The 19,884-nt window shown below is 42.6% G+C and overlaps 1 protein-coding gene and 2 long non-coding RNA genes across 4 annotated transcripts in view; 2 read left to right on the forward strand and 1 right to left on the reverse strand.

Annotated features, from left to right (window-relative positions):
• Window positions 1-7,571, forward strand: part of HAAO (3-hydroxyanthranilate 3,4-dioxygenase) — a 90,363-nt gene extending 82,792 nt beyond the window's left edge. The window contains exon 9 of the mRNA XM_082217923.1: window positions 7,491-7,571. Coding sequence (XP_082074049.1) covers window positions 7,491-7,492 — 2 coding nt within the window. The 3' untranslated portion in view covers window positions 7,493-7,571. The remainder of the gene's footprint in view (window positions 1-7,490) is intronic.
• Window positions 1-10,408, reverse strand: part of LOC309529687 — a 33,498-nt gene extending 23,090 nt beyond the window's left edge. The window contains exons 1-3 of one of the 2 annotated variants that reach the window (XR_014218308.1): window positions 10,220-10,408; window positions 9,141-9,251; window positions 7,962-8,169 (exon numbers count right to left, since the gene is read on the reverse strand). This is a non-coding gene — a long non-coding RNA (uncharacterized lncRNA). Of the gene's footprint in view, window positions 1-7,961; window positions 8,170-9,140; window positions 9,252-10,219 lie in introns of those variants that run through there. The other variant, XR_014218307.1, reaches the window with a different exon arrangement.
• Window positions 10,409-16,732: 6,324 nt separating this feature from the next.
• LOC309530031 lies at window positions 16,733-19,189 on the forward strand. The gene is made up of 3 exons (XR_014218595.1): window positions 16,733-16,885; window positions 17,875-17,985; window positions 18,984-19,189. It is a non-coding gene; the product is annotated as an uncharacterized lncRNA (long non-coding RNA).
• Window positions 19,190-19,884: the final 695 nt, after the last annotated feature.

The following is a 19,884-nucleotide window of genomic DNA, read 5'->3' on the forward strand; positions in this document are numbered from 1 at the left end:
GAAACACCCCCCAAAAACCAAGACACAGAAGAAAACAATGGCATGGCCCTCCTTCCTTATATCAAGGGCACTACAGACAAAATTAGCAAAATCCTCCATAAACACAATATCAAAACAGCCTTCTGCACCAACCAAAAAATAGCCAATATCCTCAGAAACCCAAAAGACAAAATCCAGCTGGAAAACCAAGGGGTCTATGAAATACCCTGCAAAGTCTGCCCAGCCACGTACATTGGACAAACAAACAGACGAATAAATGCACGTATCGCAGAACAAGAATGCCGTCAAAAAAGAAGAAAAAACTTCCTCTCTTTTCCAACACATGAAAGAAACAGGACACGAAATTAATTTTGCAGATTCCAAATTGCTCTTTAACATGGAACATCACCACAAGAGAATAATCATGGAAGCCATCGAGATAGAGAAACACCCTCACAACATGAACAAGCGTGACGACACGTCCCGCCTGCCAGACATCTGGAAATTAGCCCTCCCCACAAAAACCGACACCAGAACCAGAGGCACACAGAACGCCGTCACCAATCAACCACACCAGACCCAAACCCAGACCCTCTCCACAGACATATTACAGACTCCATCCAGTAGCCAAACTATAGTGGCACCTCCGGATGCTGCACCCCCCTGCAATCCCTACACAGATCTGGCGGGCACAAGGCACAAAATCACAGCTCGCCCCTATACACGAAGCCAAGCCAGAGCACAACTAAATGCAGCACAGCCATCTTCTCAGAAAAACTCTTCACAAGCTCAAGAGGTCAAGACACGAAAGCTTTAGCAACTAATCTACACTTAATGACCCACCCAGGGGTATTCAGAATATCACTCATGAAATCACTCAAGATATCCCTCAAGTAATTAAGGAACAAAAGAAGAAAAGGCACACTAATCTAGGAACTTCCTCTCTGCCCAGAACGTTGGAGGCTATACACCACACCCCTCAACAGTATTTATAGGAACTCAAACACCAGATTCTGCTCTGTTCCAGTAACAAGAAGCCGAAAGCACCAGCCTGAAGATGACGAGTGAGACCTCGTCGAAACGTCGCCCAGACACCCCTACTCTTACACGGGAAGACACCCGAAGATACCAAAACCTGCATTCCTGTACCCGTGAAAATCTACGAAAGCATATATATATATATATATATATATATATATATATATATATATATATCTTTTCTACCTCTTTCTTTATTTTTAGATGAACTTTTGAAAGAAATGCCTTTCCCCTTAAACGAAGCCAAGGTCATGGATCCTTTTTTCATTCAAGGCTGGCTGAACGATCATCGTGAAGAGATAGATCAGAAGAAATCCTTCAGACTTTTTGGAGACAGCTCTGAAACTGAGGTAGAAAAAACTTGAGTACTTTGAAAAGGAGGAGTTGGGTGAATTATTTTTTCAAGTGAACACGCAGCCTCCTGTGTAGAAGTGCTTTTTGTATCTTATTCAGGGGCAGAGAATAAATGATAAAAAGGATAATCTAGCCTGAAGATGTCCATTCTCTCTCTCTTCTCTTGTCCTTGGACAAGGATGAGGAATCTCTGCCCAGAGGGACTTCCGGGTTGACGCGACCGGCTAATGGCGGATTCCCTCCGAGCTCCGGAGGGAATCGGCTTAGCAGGGGGCTGGGTCTTGCCGTGCCGGCGACACGGGGACCCTTAAAAACCACGGGCACGGAGCCCGTGGACATGGTGACTCGGCGGGCACCGTAAGCGCCCTCCCGACTCGTGAAGGAGCCTTTTTAAAGGCTACGGGACGGGTGCCGGGGAGTGGCGTGGTGCTGTGAATCCTCCGCTTCCCCTGCCGAGCGAAGCCGCATGCCATTTGTCGGACAGCGCTGACTTCTTCCTATTAAATTTGGACTTAAAAGCAAGAACAACAACCCGTGAGTAATTTGAAAATTGGATTACAAATATTTTGATTTTGGATCTGGCACGAGTGGGGGAGGTGAAGAAAAAAAAAGGAAGTCCGTCTCCCTCCTATTGTAAACAGTTCAAAGCAAGGACCTGTCAACTAAGGTTGCGGGAAGAATTATCGGGATTGGATAAGGATATAAATTCCACGGATTTAAAGGACTAAGTTAATGTGCTGGAGGACTAGAGTTTACTTTGTTTGGATTAAGTACCATTTTTCTCAAGCCCGGGAGTAACCCGTGTAAAGAGCCTGCTGAGGATCTACAGGAACCTTTGACAGCTGTCAAACTAGCTTTCAAAGTTGGAAAAACTGAAAGCTGAAACTCTAACTGGTTATATTGCTACAAAATATTGAAAGTAAAGAAAGATTGATACAAATAAATTTGACTTTTGGATCGGAAGGGAAAAGAACACTAAGTAACCAGAATCCCTCTAGAGAGGATTCTTGGACATTACAAGAATGGAACTAAAACAGGGAATACAGGAAATACGTGCTGGCTTGAAAAAGCTGACTTTTCTCGTGGGAAAGTTGCGAGAGATGAATGAGAAAGGCCATGTTTTGTCTACGAGCCCTTCAAACTCGAAGTTAAATGAAAATATACCTATTGAATTGGAAATAATAATAATAATAAATTTTATTTATATCCCGCCCTCCCCAGCTGAGCCGGGCTCAGGGCGGCTAACAACAATCAAATAAACAATCAAATAATAACACATTCTAAAAATATTTCATTATAAAAATTAGTTAAAATCAAATTGATGGCAACCGATTAAACAAAATTCTGTGCAGGTTGCCAGAGGAGGGAGTCAGGCTGCGCCCTGACCAAAGGCCTGGCGGAACAACTCTGTCTTGCAGGCCCTGCGGAAAGATGTCAAGTCCCGCAGGGCCCTAGTCTCTTGTGACAGAGCATTCCACCAGGTTGGAGCTGCAGCCGAGAAGGCCCTGGCTCTAGTTGAGGCCAGCCTAACCTCTCTGAGGCCTGGGACCTTGAGGGTGTTGTTATTTGTAGACCGTAGGTTTCTCTGGGGGGCATACCAGGAGAGGCGGTCCCGTAGGTACGAGGGTCCTAGGCCGTATAGGGCTTTAAAGGTTAAAACCAGCACCTTAAACCTGATCCTGTACTCCACTGGGAGCCAGTGCAGCTGGTATAGCACCGGATGAATGTGATCCCACAGCGAAGACCCCGTAAGGAGTCTTGCTGCGGCATTCTGCACCCGCTGGAGTTTCTGGGTCAGTCTCAAGGGCAGCCCCACGTAGAGCGAGTTACAATAATCCAGTCTGGAGGTGACCGTCGCATGGATCACAGTGGCTAGGTCAGGGCGAGAGAGATAAGGTGCTCGATGTTCAAAACACAGGCAGCTGGACAAGAAAAAGAACCAAAGATCGAGGTGGAAAAGACACCTGCCAAACAGGAGGAGCTGAAAGAAGGGATGCCTGAAATGTCACAGAAGAGAAAAGAGAGCTGGAGACCTGCTAAGAAGAACCTAAAATTGACCAAGGTGAAAGTTGGACTATTTGGGACATATAGACTTAAGAAACAGAGTTGGAGCACCACCTTTAAACAAGCAGGCCTTGCTGGAAGAACCATGGTCAGCATTGGGAAAATACTTCTTCGATCCTGGGTGTGTAGTATGAGAGATTTTCGAAGAAACCGGCTGAAAGGGACTGAGAGAGATTTGCGAGCCTCGGACGTAAGATCACCAGGCTAAAAAGATGGACTAATTGGATTTTGGTTAGGGATTGAAACCGGGGAAAGAAGGGTGGGATCTAGAAGTCCAAAGGGGGTTTGTTTTTTGTTTTTGTAGTATAAAATCTACAGGTTTTTATCATTATAAGAATGGGGAATCCGTGGAGGGGAAATAGTGGCAACCTTAGAAAAGGTATCTTTTTTTAACTTTATTTTTACATCTCTGTTTCCTTTCTTTATATAGGGTCAAGGTATATACTTTAAAAACTGCTAAGGTATAACAATGAACTAAAGTTCAATTCTATTACAAAAAAACTATTTTAATTAAATCAGGGTTAAGTGATTTTAATAAACTATGGTATAGGACATTAAGGGGAAAACTTGCTTGAATAAACAACTGGAGTTGGAATACAATGAGGGGGGACGTGGGGAAGTCTTGAAAAGAAGTTACTGAAAATGAGTGTTAAAAGGTGGGATTTTTTGTGGTTTTTTTGCTTTCTCTTTTGGTTTTCTTACTTTTTTCTTCTCTCTTTTTTCTTTTTCTTTTATATTCTGTTATTTGTAACCTTTTGAAAATTTAATAAAGATTATTATAAAAAACAAAGGAATCTCTGCCCAATCTCTGTTGGGCTCCCAGTAGATGAAGGCAGCTGTAGTCAAGCCATGTCTGGAAGAATGCAGGTTCCCAAACCCTGAACTAGGAGAAACTCTATAGTAGTTGTATGCCCAATAGCTGTTCTAGAGAGCTATACAGATTCCTGCTAATACACAAACTGATTTACACCAGTACTTCTGAGGAACACTGATTTAGTCATCAAGAGACCAAACAAGTGACGTTAAATGTGCCTTTTCAGTTAACATTAAACATAAATAAAAATAGATATTTATATAACGTATTCAAAGTGTTGGTGCTGACCTTTAAAGCCCTAAACAGCCTTGGCCCTGTATTCCTGAAGGAGCATCTCAGCCCCATCGTTCTGCCTAGACATTGAGGTTCAGCTCTGATGGTCTTCTGGTCATTCCCTCACTGCAAGAACTAGGCAGAGGGCCTTCTCAGTGGTGATTCTCTCCATGTGGAATGTCCTCCATCAGATGTCAAGGAGATAAATAACTATACAACTTTTAGAAGACATCTGAAGGCAGCCCTGTTTAGGGAAGTTTTTAATGTTTGATATTTTATTATGATTTTATATTTGTTGGAAGCCACCCAGAGTGTCCCAGGCCTCCTTGGAGCTTTAAATGCTGTGGTGGAGTATGGGGCCCGCCCCCAGGCCCAAGGTGGAGAATGGGCTTGCAGGGGGAGCGGTCCTCCCCACAAACTCACGGCGAAGTGGCAGCAGCAATGTCCCGAGGCCTCGTTGGAGCCTTATATGCTGTGGTGGAGTATGGGGCCCACCCTCCGGCCCAAGGTGGAAAATGGGCTTCAGGGGGGAGCAGTCCTCCCCAAGACTCACCGGCAAAGCAACAGCAGCTGCCCGCTGTGCTCCGGAGGTTTCGCGTTGCTTTCGCTGAAGCCAGGAGAGCAAGACTCTCCTGGCTTCAGGGATAGCCGCAGCAGGAGGTGAAATGGAAGGGGCTCCGCTTCTCTTGCTACTTCGCTGAAGGGGCGCTGCGCAGAGAGGGATTTTTTTTTCTTGTTTTCCTCCTCTAAAACTAGGTGCATCTTATGGTCGGGTGCATCCTATAGAGCGAAAAATACGGTAATTCTTCCATCGAACAAGCAATGGAAATAATGAGGTGTGTGCAATGAGCATAAGTGGCTCAACAGGTAGGATAGAGCTGCTGTGGTAGCTTCTGGCGTAGCCAGTTGCTTATCTGGAGGGAGAGCAGCAAGGTGACATACAGGCTGGCATGCTGCAAAGCCAATCCAGTGTTTGGCCATGTCTCCCCTAACCCTACCCCACAGCCTTGTCCCTTCTCCTCCTAGCAAGCAATAACAACACACTTGTCAGAAAGCAAGCATAGCTGCTCTGCCCCACTCGGTGAAGCCTCCATGGGCAGAGGATTCAGCTGTGGGTTCGAGTTTGGTTCAGGAGAAAAGTCTTTCACTCCAGGGGTTACAGATGACGCTGGGACACCCACGTCATCACTGCAGTTGGACTGAGGCAGTGGGGTTCACCCTTGGGTTCCTCAGCAGTCTCTGAACCTAGTCTACTGTTGATGCTGGCTATGCCTCAGTTTAAGAATATAAGATGATTATTGCTGGATCTGGTCAAAAGTCCATATAGCCCAGTTGTCCCATTGGCAGCCCACAAGCACAGCCTGAGTGTAAAAGCATTCTCCCTACTTGCCCATTTGAAATACTTCTGTTCACGCAAGACCTCCATTAGTCCTCACAGGAATGACATAGATCACAGAGCATCATTCTTACAAGACAGATATGAGCCCTTTTGCATGGTTTTCCTTGTAGTAATGTCAGTCTAGTCCCTGTTGGCTTGGTGAGCAACATTTCAGGTCCTGGAAAGTATTTCAAGGATCTGATGAGAAGACTGAAAAATACTTCGAACGACCAAGTGCCGTATTTTCAGGCTGACATATCTATCAGCACACTGCTAGCTTAGTTGATTAACAATACCACAGAAGTGGGTCGCCTCAAGACAGCTTCATTATGTGGAGCTGTGGGCTGCAAAACTCAGTCTGATTGCTGCTCCTCACAGTGCATCTGTACTGGGTAGCAGGGGAGTTTTTCTGTTGGCTTTACTATGGAGGTTAAGCCTCACTCAGTTTGTTTGTTTGTTTATTTCAAATCAAATAGTTTCACAAATGAAAAGGTCAGCTATCACTACAGAATTCCAGGGAGAGGTGAACAGCTTTCCCCCAAAGTTCTACATCGACTCACATTATTGGTATCAATTCCCCCGCCTCCTGCAAGTAATGAGCCCTAAACTGATCAAAACAAAGGATAACCTTTTCACTGCATACTAGGTTTGCACAACTTGTGATGCACTAAATCAGTTCTTCACAACCAACGGGGGCATACAAAGAATTTGGTGTGGCGTGTGTTGGGGTTTTTTTGTTCTTGTTTTTGGTAATTAGGTCTAGTCGTGACCGACTCTGGGGTTGCGGCGCTCATCTTGCTTTATTGGCTGAGGGAGCCAGCGTACAGCTTCTGGGTCATGTGGCCAGCATGACTAAGCCACTTCTGGCGAACCAGAGCAGCACACGAAAACACTGTTTACCTTCCCGCCGGAGCAGTACCTATTTATCTACTTGCACTTTGACGGGCTTTCGAACTGCTAGGTTGGCAGGAGCAGGGACCGAGCAACAGGAGCTCACCCCGTCACGGGGATTCGAACCATTGACCTTCTGATCGGCAGGTCCTAGACTCTGTGGTTTAACCCACACCACCACCTGCGTCCCTAATGTACAATGTACTTATAATGTACTTATTATGTACAATATAAGTAAACAAATTTAAAGTTACGAAATTTTAATCCATGTGAAAAATACAAATTAAATTATTACGTGAGCTGGGATTGAAGGGGGTGTGGAATCTTTTTTATGTTAGCTAAAAGGGGACATGGACTGAAAAAAAGTTGAGAAACACTGTAAATGAAACATCTTCCACCAGCAGCCAAATCTAGGTTCTTGTCCCAATGACCATTCAGTTTATTCATGTCCCAGAAAGAGGAGAACCAAGGATGTATATCAAGCCTGTGGCATATAGTTGTTAATGACTATATAGTTTGGGTCACAAGCCCTGCTATTACAGAATTAATTGATTTGTTTATTTCCCAGATCACTAGATTACTGATGATTTGGTTAGACTGACTGATTAGTTCATTAAGATATACTTCCTAGTTTGTGGCTGCTAATGACAGTCCAGGAAGAATTAAAAGCCTGTCTTTTGTTCCTGCCTTTTCAAGAAGGAACATCTGTTGTTACTGCTGACAGTAATACCCTGTGTCTAGCAAATGGAGACAGCCTTCTCATCCCAGAACAGACTGCGTAAGTATACAACAGTATGTGAGGTTGGCCACCTTTTGCAAATGGCCACCTCCTCTCACTCAGATTATTGGTGCATCGCTGCTCCTTCTGCTTTCTATTCATGGAACATTCATATACCATATTTTTTGCTCTATAAGATGCACCAGACCACAAGGCACACTTAGTGGTCTGAAACCCAAGCTCCTCATGTTTCAAGCATTCCTAAATGATTGACTTTGCAGAATACAGTGAGCAAAAATCTCCCCTTTCATGCTGATTCGGCTGCTATCGTATATTGCAGCCAAAATAGTCCTGGCCATTTAAAACCCACTTACCCCCCTCTGTCTTGGACCATTACACCACAGCATATAGCATATTTGAAAGAAAGGAAAACACAAGAAGGGTTGACAAGCTGAGGGGAAACAGAATAAATGTTTATTATTTTAGGAAGGCAGAATCTTGAGGTGACTCTCAGCCTGTTTTAAAAGTTTGCATTGCAGAAATCAGAATCATCGCAGCATTTGACTTCCAGACTGATACCATCTTGATTAGGAGAAGGCATATCACAGTTCACCAAATGCTTCAATGCACAATCGAGTATTTTATCTCTAAACTCCCCATCTGAGACAACGTGTGAAGAGAAAGAAAGAGGAAAAGAGAAAAGAGTGAAGATATGTATCATTCTCATCCTCAGTTACCACAGTGATTAACTGGAATTCACATAAAATATCCAAAGTGCTCTCCATTAAAAAACCTGGTAATACTGATGGCTGAAAGAATAAAGAAACACAAGGGCTGAATCTAGACATATATATATATAAACATTTTAGGAAAACGTGTTGTAAACTTTATAATGGGAAATCACGTTGGAGAAAGATGGGACTCCACAGTGCCATCCAGTGCCACAGTGTTATAATGCATATAAAATGCTTTTTCTTTACTAATGCAGCTGAGTCCAACGTTTATTACTCTGGGGAAACAAAGCTATTCTGAATACAGGTACACATGTCTCTCCCCAACTTCTTCAACGGCCCCTAAATCTGCTCTAGAATGTAGAGAGAAACACACAAACAAGTTTAGGAAGCATATATGGGAAGGGGTGGAGTGGAGTATTGTGTGGTACCCACATGCGTACTGTGGGATATTGCAGTGAGACATAAGTATGCATGGAGGGTTTGAGACCAGAGAGCTGTGTTTTATAGAATTGGGTCATACACCCTCTTTTCTGGTGATGTAGGTATCTTATTTGTCCTTCTTTTCATTATTTCAATGTGCTGGGGAGGGTGACAATAAATTTTCTGCACGGGGTACCACCTGACCTTGATACGCCACTGGGTGATGGGGGAAATAAGACCTTCTCTTCCTTTCTACACTCACACTCTCTTCAACTATGCAACAGTCAGGAAAGAAATGTCTGAGCTTGTTGCATACAAGCTCAGACTGCATGCTTGAAGCTATGCTTCTGACAAAGGCATTTCCATGAATTATTCCCCATTGCTGTATCACTAAGCTGAAAGAAATGGAAAATAAGCAGAAGGGGAATGTGGACCATGGAGCCCAAACAAGGCACAACCTTTGAAGCTGTTTCTTACCTTCGCGGGTGGTGATGCCAACACAGGTTCCTCTATCATCAACTTCACATGTTTCATGGTTGCATGGTACTCCTGGTATCAGAATTAGGCATTTTGTACAGAGGCGAGCATCTGCTTGAAAAGACAAAACCAAAATGTTGTGAATAATGGAGGGTTGCTTTGATTGATGGATTATATTTCTATGCCGCTTTTCATTGAAAGGAACCCCAAAGTGTCTTAGAAACAATGAATGACATTAGGGTAATAGAGCATCAGAAATACAGCAGAAATCATATAGAATAATTAACAAGATTTTTAAAAACTAATAGCCAAATGGCCACGTAATTTCCCTAAGCAGCTGTAAAATATTAAATGGAGACATGGAGAAAGAGAAAGCCCCCAGACCACTTCTGTGTTACGATATGAGAGCATGCTTGTAAAGCTGGGTGGATTTTTCATGGCTTGTTCTTTAAAGAATTGACCCCAAATGGGATTAAAAGGAGTTGGCACAGGATGGGAAAACACTGAGCCATCCACCCCTAGCTCTGAGATGAACCTATAGTTTGCCCTGATCTTGTTTTTTTTTTTAAAGAATAGTTTTTATTAAAGATTTCTTGTGCTACAGAAGGCTTGCCCATATCGTGAGTTTTATTTTCTGTTTGCAAAGTATCTCTACCCGGTAAAGGAGTGAGTTTCCCTGCTTGAATATTAGGGAGAGTTGCTTAAATACATAAAATGTTGAACAGGCTGCAGTAAAGAAAGAGATGTGAAGCAGGGCCACTCCATCATTGATTGCAGGGGGTTGGACTAGATGACCCTTGGGTCCCTTCCAACTCTAAGATTCTCTGATTCTCTGATCAGCTTCACTGCAACAACAGCTGCCCTTGGCTCACCCTCTCCCTCAATTGCCCCCTAGCAACAGTCTTTCCATTAAGGTGCAACAGAGGGAGAGAACAGAAGAAAGGCCATTTAACTGACTGAGTTCAGATTCTGTGGACAGAGCATAAATTTGGTTTGGTCCATACTTCTGACTGCCAACCTGCATTTAACCTGCCTCCCTTGGCTGACAGTGCTTTTCCCAGCTCTCAAAAAGAACATACCTCCAGGTGTGAGGAACAGGAAAACACAGATTGCAAGAAGTACTTGACTTGGGATGGACATCTTGGTATCAAAAGGTGTGTTCTCCAGCAGAGCCCCAAATCACAGAGGAATAGATGTGGACCTTCACTAGATTCCACCAGGGTGGAGAAGCTTCTTCCTTTGATCCTTTTAACAACAGCCGAGAAATCATGGTGTCCTCGGAAAGGAACTATAAAGATAAATGAGTGGGCCATAACATCATGAACTGGCCACTCATCATGGAACAAAAATCCCAATTTAAGTGAGACCTTGAAGTGTGGGTGGAACAGATTCTTTGATGTCAGGGCTTCAATGGCCTCTGCAAGTCTCCACTGGCACACCTGCCACTTTTAGGACCAAATAAATGCAGGGCAGAATCAAAAATATCATCAATGTGTTGGGAAACTGCCAGGGAGATATTGTCCATCATGGCCCCAAGCCGGCTGCCAGACATCCATCGATCTCCCGTAGACAGGCAGATCCAGCAGTTAGCGACACGAAGCCTCAGAAATGGATTGGCTGCATTCCGGGGCTTGTGCACACTGTTTATCAGCAGTAAACACAGCCAGAAAGCTTGCACCGCAGAAGAGCATATTTGCAGACTTTATTTAGCGTTGAACAGAACAAAGGAAAACATGACCGTTCTGTTCTGAGTCTCTGACCGACTGAAATCGAAAGGAAACAGCAGAACATAAACATCCTGTGAACAGGACATGTGCAGACTCTGTTACTCACAAAGCCTGCTCCCTTTTAAGGTGGAACGGAAATATCCCAACACAATGCTTGCCCAACAATAAATGGACAATGGTTTTAATGTTTAATTCAACTTTTAGGTGTTGAATGGTCTCTTTAAATTTGAAGGTTCATTATTGTTCCACAAGATGTGTATGTCTTTTCTTTTCTTTTTTTGAATTCTTTTTATTAGTTTCTATTAACCAAACAAAAACAAAGACAAAACAAAAACACGACAAGAAACAAGACAAACAATAATTAACAACCTAAGAATAATAGACTTCCCTCCAACTCGGTTTTGGATTATGTAACATAAGGTTTTCTTTCTGCAGTTTCGTTTTATAGCATCTGCACGTCGCAGGATTTATATTGAACCTACTGTGATTTTTAAGTTTCTTACATCTGCTTCAATATATGTTATAAATTTATTCCAATCATTAATAAACTTTGTACCTTTTTGGTTTCTGATTTTTTGTGTCATTTTTGCCAATTCTACGTATTCAAATAATTTAGTTTGCCAATCTTTAACAGTTGGGATATTTGGTGTCTTCCAATTTTGTGCTATCAATATTCTGGTGGCTACTGTTGCATATTGAAATAATATCTGATCTTCTTTCTTAATTTCGTCTCCAATTATCCCCAAAAGGAAGGCTTCGGGTTTTTTGACAAAGGTGTATTTAAATATTTTTTTTAATTCATTATAAATAAGTCCCCAAAACTTTTTGATTTCTTCACAAGTCCACCACATATGGTAGAAATTGCCTTCCTTGGTTTTGCATTTCCAACATGCTTTATCTCCAGTCTTACACATTTTTTTCCAATTTTACAGGTGTGATGTACCATCGGTACATCATTTTTTCCATATTTTCTCTAAGTGCAACACAAGCTGTGAATTTCATTCCTTTATTCCAAAGCCGCGCCCAACTGTCATATTCTAAATTATATCCAAAGTCTATCACCCATTTTACCATAACTTCTTTTATCTCTTCATCTTTGGTATCCCATTCTAGCAGCTGGATATACATTTTGGATAAAAGTTTGGATTTACCTTCTAATATTTCTACCTGATATCTGAATTTTTTTTCATTCATCCCTATCTTTTTATCTTCAATCCACAGAGCATTAATTTGATGAAATTGCAGCCAGCCTGTTAATTTATTTCTTAACTCTTCATATGTTCTAATTTTCCATCCTTTTTCAGAAGATCTTCATAGGTCCATCTTTCACCTTCTATATTTATTTTTTTTTAATTGTTAAAATATCAATTAGTGATAACCACCAGGGGGTGTTTCTTTCAAGCAATTTTTTATTTTTTTCCCATACCTTGAGCAGTGGTCCTCTAATGATGTGGTTAGAGAATCCTTTATGCACCTTTTCCTTGTTGTGCCACAGATATGCTTGCCATCCAAATCTGATGTTAAAGCCTTCTAAACCCAGCAAATCTGTGTTCTTTAAAACAATCCACTCTTTGATCCAACAAAGACATGAGGCTTCATAATATAGTCTCAGTACTCTGGTGGTTGGGTTGGTGGATGGGTCATGTTTACTGATATATTAAGTGTAAAAGGAGTTTTTGTTTTTGTTATTAAAACCTAGCTAAAGTTATTTTGTGTTCCTTGTAATGTGTGGTCTCCCCAGCATGCTCTCTGCAGCGCAACTAGTCTGCAAATAGCCAACATTAGGACCAAATAAATGCAGGGCAAAATCAGAAATGTCATCAATGCTTGCCCAACAATAAATGGACAATGGTTTTAATGTTTCTAATTTGATATAATAAATCTGTAGAAATGACAATATAAACACCGCAAAGCCATACTTACCTCACAACCTTATGCATGCCCATTCAAAAATAACTTCTTTAGCCTCACTAATATAGAAAAGATGGGAGTGACAATCTTACAGCAGATTTTGATAGCCAAGATGTGTAAATAAGCAGCAGAGTCCTGACGTTCCTGAAAGACTAAATGCATTTCCCCACTCCCAAAGAAGAAGAAAGTGTTATAGGATTTCCTTTCAACGTCTTTTGTTTTATTTTGTATTGAAGAGACTTCGTCCACTCAGTCAGTAAACCTACACCCACTTACAAAGGAGTAAGCTCCACTGGACTCAGTAGAGTTCACTTCTGAGTAGACCCGTACAGGATACCTTTTTCAGGTTTCATTCAAGGAACAAGAGATGAGTCGTATAATGTTCATGGTAATGTCCAGAATATCTAGTAATACTTTATTTAGAATTTCAAATTTTGGTTTTGAGTGCAAAATTAAGAATGTAAGAAGAGCTTGTTGGAACTGGCAAATAATTTGGATGGCTTTCAGTGACGTTTGGACATATTAATGGAAGTTAAGGCTATCCGTGCCTAGTAGCCATGATAGTTATGCTTTGCCCCGAGGGTTGGAGACAGTATTACTGTGATGGCTTGGGACTCAGGCTCAAACTCGGAACCAGAGGAGTCTCAGTCTGCACTGGATCCTTTGCCTCAGGCATCATCTGAAACAAGTCTGCGGACTGATCCTGAAAAGTCCCAGTCTGCACAGGTTCCCTTGCAACAAACACCAACTGGGCCGAGTCAGGGGCCTGAGCCTGCCCTGGCTCCAGATGCGGGGATTACCTTGTTGCCTTCAGCTGGGCCATCACTTACAGCTGCTCCACTACCGGTTTGGTCAGGGGAGGCTGAGGCAGCCCCTGGGTCTAGTAACACAACGACGTCTCCCGAGCTCCCGAGACTAGGGTCTGAGAGAAGGAGAGACCTGAGTACTTGCAGGAGGAGTGCTCACCTTCGAGCGAAACAGGGAGGTGAGTCGCTGGGGGATCAGGACCGGCCATTACCCCAACAAAGATAAAAGGCTGTCAGACCCCGCCCCAGGTTGCGGGAGCAACATTGCTGTATGCCAGATTCTGTATCTGTCCTTGCCTGGTTTCCTGCCTCGTGTCCTGCCTTGACCCTGTCGGACTGACTCCTAGCAGAACCTTTAGATTCTGGACTGGACCTGAACCCAAGGTTCTCGTGTTACCCCCGGGCCCAGCACAATTACTTCCAAATATCATTAAAAGAATGAATTGTTGTGGAATTCTGGAAAACTGAATTTAGGAATCAAGAAATGAGACAGAATCCAAAATTAACAAATGTGTCAGTTGTCATAGTGCTTCTCTCCTATGGCATGTGTGTATAAGCTGCCTGCCTCTTCTTAGTCAATGTGTGTGGCCACTGGCATGAACCCCTTGCACTTTCAGAATTTCTCTGGAGTTGAAAAAGACGATCCATCTCTGCACTAATATATTTCCCCTTTAAATGTTGACATGGCAAGCTTGGACATGGCAATTCTTGGAAACAGAATTGACACAGTCATCAGCCTTCACCCTCCTGCAAAGAATAAAAATTATATACTGTTTCTCTTTAGCTTGTCATCCTTTCTTGGTTTTTTCTTTTCTTTCAAGCATGATATATGCAGTGGTGTAATAGTCCAAGATAGTGGGGGGGGGGGTTGAGTGGGTTCAAATTAATCCGTGCTATTTCAGCTGCAGTATCCTAAGGTACAGTAAAGGTAAAGAGACCCCTGACAGTTAAGTCCAGTTGCGAACGACTCTGGGGTTGTGGCGCTCATCTCGCTTTACAGGCCGAGGGAGCCGGTGTTTGTCCTCTCCGCAGACAGTTTTTCCAGGTCATGTGGCCAGCATCACTAAGCCGCTTCTGGCACAAATGAACACCGACACCAGAACAGCAGACGGGAACGTTGTTTACCTTCCTGCCAGAGCGGTACTTATTAATCTACTTGCACTTTTTGGCGTGTTTTTGAACTACTAGGTTGGCAAGAGCTGGGACAGAGCAACGGGAGCTCACCCAATTGCAGGGATTCAAACCGCCGACCTTTTGATTGGCAAACCCAAGGCTCAGTGGTTTAGACCACAATGCCACCCATAGTATCCTAGAACAGCCCAATCAGCATGTGTCAGGGAATGGTCTGAATCACAGGATTGGGGAATGCATTCTCAGGCAGATGAGATCCTCTTTGAAGAGGAGCTGGAGGAGTGGGAAGATTCGTGCCCCTTGTCTCCAGCAGTTTCAGAAGCAGGGAGAGACACAGACACAGAGCTTCTTAGACAGGAGTTGCCAAGCTACGAGATAATGGAAGGAAAAACAGAAGGGAAGGAACAGCCAGCAGAGACATCATTAGAGAGTATGGGAGACCCTCCCTCCCCCAAAACTAGGAGGTCTGTCCGTATTAGAGAACAAAGAATGCAGAGAGGAGGAACTTCTTGTTGATGCCCGCGATGTTGTGGGAGATGGAAAGGGGAGGATTCATAGTAGCTAACTTCGCTCCTTGTGGAGGGATATGGATTTTTGCTTGCAACCAGATGACTGAATAAAAAGGGCTATAAAATAGAAAGTGCTCGTTAATTCTTGTCTTTGAAGTCACTGAAGGGATGCCTTATAGCATGAAAGGGGAGGTTTTTGGCCAGAAACAGAAATAAAACAGTCATCAGCCTATGACCTTGTGAGTTTTTCATTTCATCATTTGCCTTTTATGTATGTGCTTTCTTGGCCAGCGGATGCATTTGCTCTGGTACACTTCCTACAGTGTACTGAAATTATATGGAGGCAGGCAGGAGTTGGGACATTGCTATCTGAGTTCAGCCAGATGGAACTATACTGTGTACCTTAAGTACAATGTGCAATTGCATTCTCTCTTTATGGGTTTCTTGTGTGTCAAGAATGGATTTCTAATGGGCAGGAGCTTTGTGTACCAATTTGTCAGGAACACTTTCTCTGGCAATCACGCTTTGAGAGCTGCTTCCGATTACCAGTTGCTGAAAATAACCGGAGGGGAGAAGACGCTTGCGCTTGGGTCCTTCAAGCCAGTTTCCCAGAGGCATCTGGCTGACTCTTATGAGAACAGAATGCTGGACTGAACTGGTCATTGGCCTGATCTAGCAGGCTCTTCTCATCTTCTTAATTTTGCACTCAAAACCAAATGCTGAAATTCTAAATAAAGTATTACTAGATAATCTGGACATTGCCATTAACACTACATGTCACATTTCATGTTCATTGAATGAAACCCGAAAAAAGGTGATCCTGCATGGGTCTACTCAGAAGTGACATCTACTTAGTTAAATGGCGCTTACTCCTTGGTAAGTGGGTGTAGGTTTACTGACGGAGTGGATAAAGTCTCTTCAATACACTGGAACATCATTTTACGGATGGAATCCATTCCGGAGGCCCGTCCATAACATGGAATTGATGCAAGCCAAAGCGCTGCGTCTGCGCATGTGCACTGCATGATTTAGTACTTCTGCGCATGCACCAGTCGCAAAATCCAGAAGTAACCCTTTCCGGTACTTCTGTGTTGCTGCGGGACGCAACACGAAAACACGTAACCTGAAGCGGACGCAACATGAGGTGTGACTGTACGAAATAAAACAAAGGATGTTGAAAGGAAGTCCTATAACACTTTCTTGTTCTTTGGGTGTGGGGGAATGCATTTAGTCTTTCAGGAACGTCAAGACTCTGCTTCTTATTTACACATCTTGGCTATCAAAATCTGCTATAAGTGTACCAGTGGAGACTTGCAGAGGCCACTGAAGGCCTGACATCAAAGAATCTGTTCCACCCACACTTCAAATTCTCACTTAAATTGGGATTTTTGTTCTGTGATGAGTGGCCAGTTCATGATGTTACAACCCACCCATTTATGTTTATACTTCCTTTCCAAGAACATCATGATCTCTAAGGTGTCATTAAAAGGATCAAAGGAAGAAGCTTCTCCAACCTGGAGGAATCCAGTAAAGGTCCACATCTATTCCTCTGTGATTTGGGGCTCTGCAGGAGAACATACAGTGTCCTTTTGATACCAAGATGTCCATCCCAAGTCAAGTACTTCTTGCAATCTGTGTTTTCCTGTTCCTCACACCTGGAGGTATGTTCTTTTTGCAAGAGTTGGGAAAAGCACTGTCAGCCAAGGGAGGCAGGTTAAGAAAAGGAAAATGCAACTTAGGTAGTTTCATACTGAAGTATGAACCAAACCAAATTTATGCTCTGTCCACAGAATCTGAACTTAGCCAATGAAATGGCCCTTCTTCTGTTCTCTCCCTCTGTTGCACCTTAATGGAAAGACTGTTGCTAGGTGGCAATTGAGGGAGAGGGTGGGCCAAGGGCAGCTGTTGTTGCTGTGAAGTTGATCAGAGAATCAGAGAATCTTAGAGTTGGAAGGGACCCAAGGGTCATCTACTCCAACCCCCTACAATCAATGATGGAGTGGCCCTGCTTCACATCTCTTTCTTTACTGCAGCCTGTTAGAATCTGTTCAACATTTTATGTATTTAAGCAACTCTCCCTAATATTCAAGCAGGGAAACTGACTCCTTTACCGGGTAGAGATACTTTGCAAACAGAAAATAAAACTCAAGATGTGGGCAAGCCTTCTGTAGCACAAGAAATCTTTAATAAAAACTATTTATTTAAAAAAAGATCAGGGCAAACTATGGGTTCATCTCAAGTCTAGGGGTGGATGGCTCAGTGTTTTCCCATCCTGTGCCAACTCCTTTTAATCCCATTTGGGGTCAGTTCTTTAAAGAACAAGCCATGAAAAATCCAACCAGCTTTACTTTTACAAGCAGAAAGTCCTTCAGAAGTGGTCTGGGGGCTGCCTCTTTCTCTGTTTCTCCATTTCACATTTTACAGCTGCTTAGGGAAATTCCGTGGCCATTTGGCTATTACTTTTTAAAAATCTTGTTAATTATTCTATATGATTTCTGCTGTATTTCTGATGCTCTATGATGCTATTGTTATTCATTGTTTCTAAGACACTTTGGGGTTCCTTTGAATGAAAAGCGGCATAGAAATATAATCCATCAATCAAAGCAACCCTTCATTATTCACAACATTTTTGTTTTCTCTTTTGGAGCAGTTGCTCGCCTCTGTATAAAATGCATCGTTATGATACCAGGAGTGCCATGCAAACACAAAACATGTGAAGTTGATGATGAAGGAATCTGTGTTGGCATCATCACCTATAAAAGTAAGAAACAGCTGCAAAGGTTGTGCCTTGTTTGGTCTCCATGGTCCACATTCCCCTTCTGCTTATTTTCAATTTCTTTCAGCTTAGTGATACAACAAAGTGGAATAATTCATGGAAATGCCTTTGTCAGAAGCATAGCTTCAAGCATGCAGCCTGAGCTTGTATGCAGCAAGCTGAGACATTTCTTTCCTGATTGTTGCATAGTTGAAGAGAGTGTGAGTGTAGAAAGGAAGAGAAGGTCTTATTTCCCCCATCACCCAGTGGCATAGCAAAATCAGGTGGTACCCGGTGCAGAAAATTTATTGTCACCCCCCCCCAGCACATTGAAATAATGAAAAGAAGGACAAATAAGATACTTACATCACCAGAGAAGAGGGTGTGCAACCTAATTCTATAAAACACAGCTCTCTGGTCTCAAACCCTCCATGCATACTTATGTTTCACTGCAATATCCCACTGTATGCATGTGGGTACCAAGGTCAGCTCACAAAATAAGCATCCCCCCCTCCTTCCCATATGTGCCTCCTAAACTTGTTTGTGGGTTTCTCTCTACATTCTAGAGCAGATTTAGGGGCTGTAGAAGAAGGTGGAGAGAGACATGTGTACCTGTATTCAGAATAGCTTTGTTTCCCCAGAGTAATACACCTTGGACTCAGCTGCATTAGTAAAGAAAAAGCGTTTTATATGCGTTATAACACTGTGACACTGGATGGCACTGTGGAGTCCCATCTTTCTCCAACGTGATTTCCCATTATAAAGTTTACAACACATTTTCCTAAATATGTGTGTGTGTGTGTGTGTGTGTGTGTGTGTGTGTTGATTCAGCCCTTTTGTTTCTTAATTTTTCAGCCATCAGTATTACCAGGCTTTTTAATGGAGAGCACCTTGGATATTTTAAGTGAATTCCAGTTAATCATTGTGAGGACTGAGAGTGAGGATGATACATATCTTCACTCTTTTCTCTTTTCCTCTTTCTTCCTCTTCACACCTTGTCTCAGACGAGAAGTTTATAGATAAAATACTCGATTGTGCAAAGAAGGATAAAGTGCGGTGTGAAAATTCTTTACAGCGAAGCAACATGCTTCAGGAACTCAGGTGCTGTGACGATACTGATTTCTGCAATGCAAGCTTTTAAAACAGGCTGAGAGCCACCTCAAGATTCTGCCTTCCTGCAAAGAATAAATGTTTATTCTGTTCCCCCTCAGCTTGTCAACCTTTCTTGTTTTTTCCTTTCTTTCAAATATACTATATGCACTGATGTCCAAGATGGGGGGTGGGTATTATTTTGGCTGCAGTATCTGATAGAACCCCAAACAGATCAGAGCCCGCCAAACTTGAAGCATGGGAAGTCCCAACAAAATATTTATAATTTAGGCTGAATATTTGGACTATTTGATATGTATTTGTTTAATTTTGAACATTCTATGTAATTTGATTGGATTGTTAAAAGGTGAAACTTAAGCAAAATGATTTAAAAAGGAAAAAAGCAGCCCAAACAGCATGAAAGGTGAGATTTTTGGTCACTGTATTCTGCAAAGCTAAACATTTAGGAACACATGAAACATGAGGAGCTTGTGTTTCAAGAGAATGGTGGGCAAGTGTTATGCACAATGTGTTGATTTCTTGGTTAATCAAAAAGAATTAACTGACATATATATATAATCACTCACTCTTATTTCCTCTACTTTCAAAACTTTCATCAACTCTGTATTTTTTTATCACAACTTATGTTTCAAGCCATCAATTCAGCTTCTTACTACATAGCGCCTTTGGGCTTTTTCAAGTGGGATCTATGAACTTCTGGCTCAGACTTTACAGATCCTTCCCTTCACCCCACTCCATCCCTTTCAGCCCTATGAATTCTGAAATTGAATTTTTCTACCTATATACTGACACCTG

This window comes from Podarcis vaucheri (assembly GCF_965113315.1).
Source record: "Podarcis vaucheri genome assembly, chromosome: 3".
NCBI classification, from domain to species: domain Eukaryota; kingdom Metazoa; phylum Chordata; class Lepidosauria; order Squamata; family Lacertidae; genus Podarcis; species Podarcis vaucheri.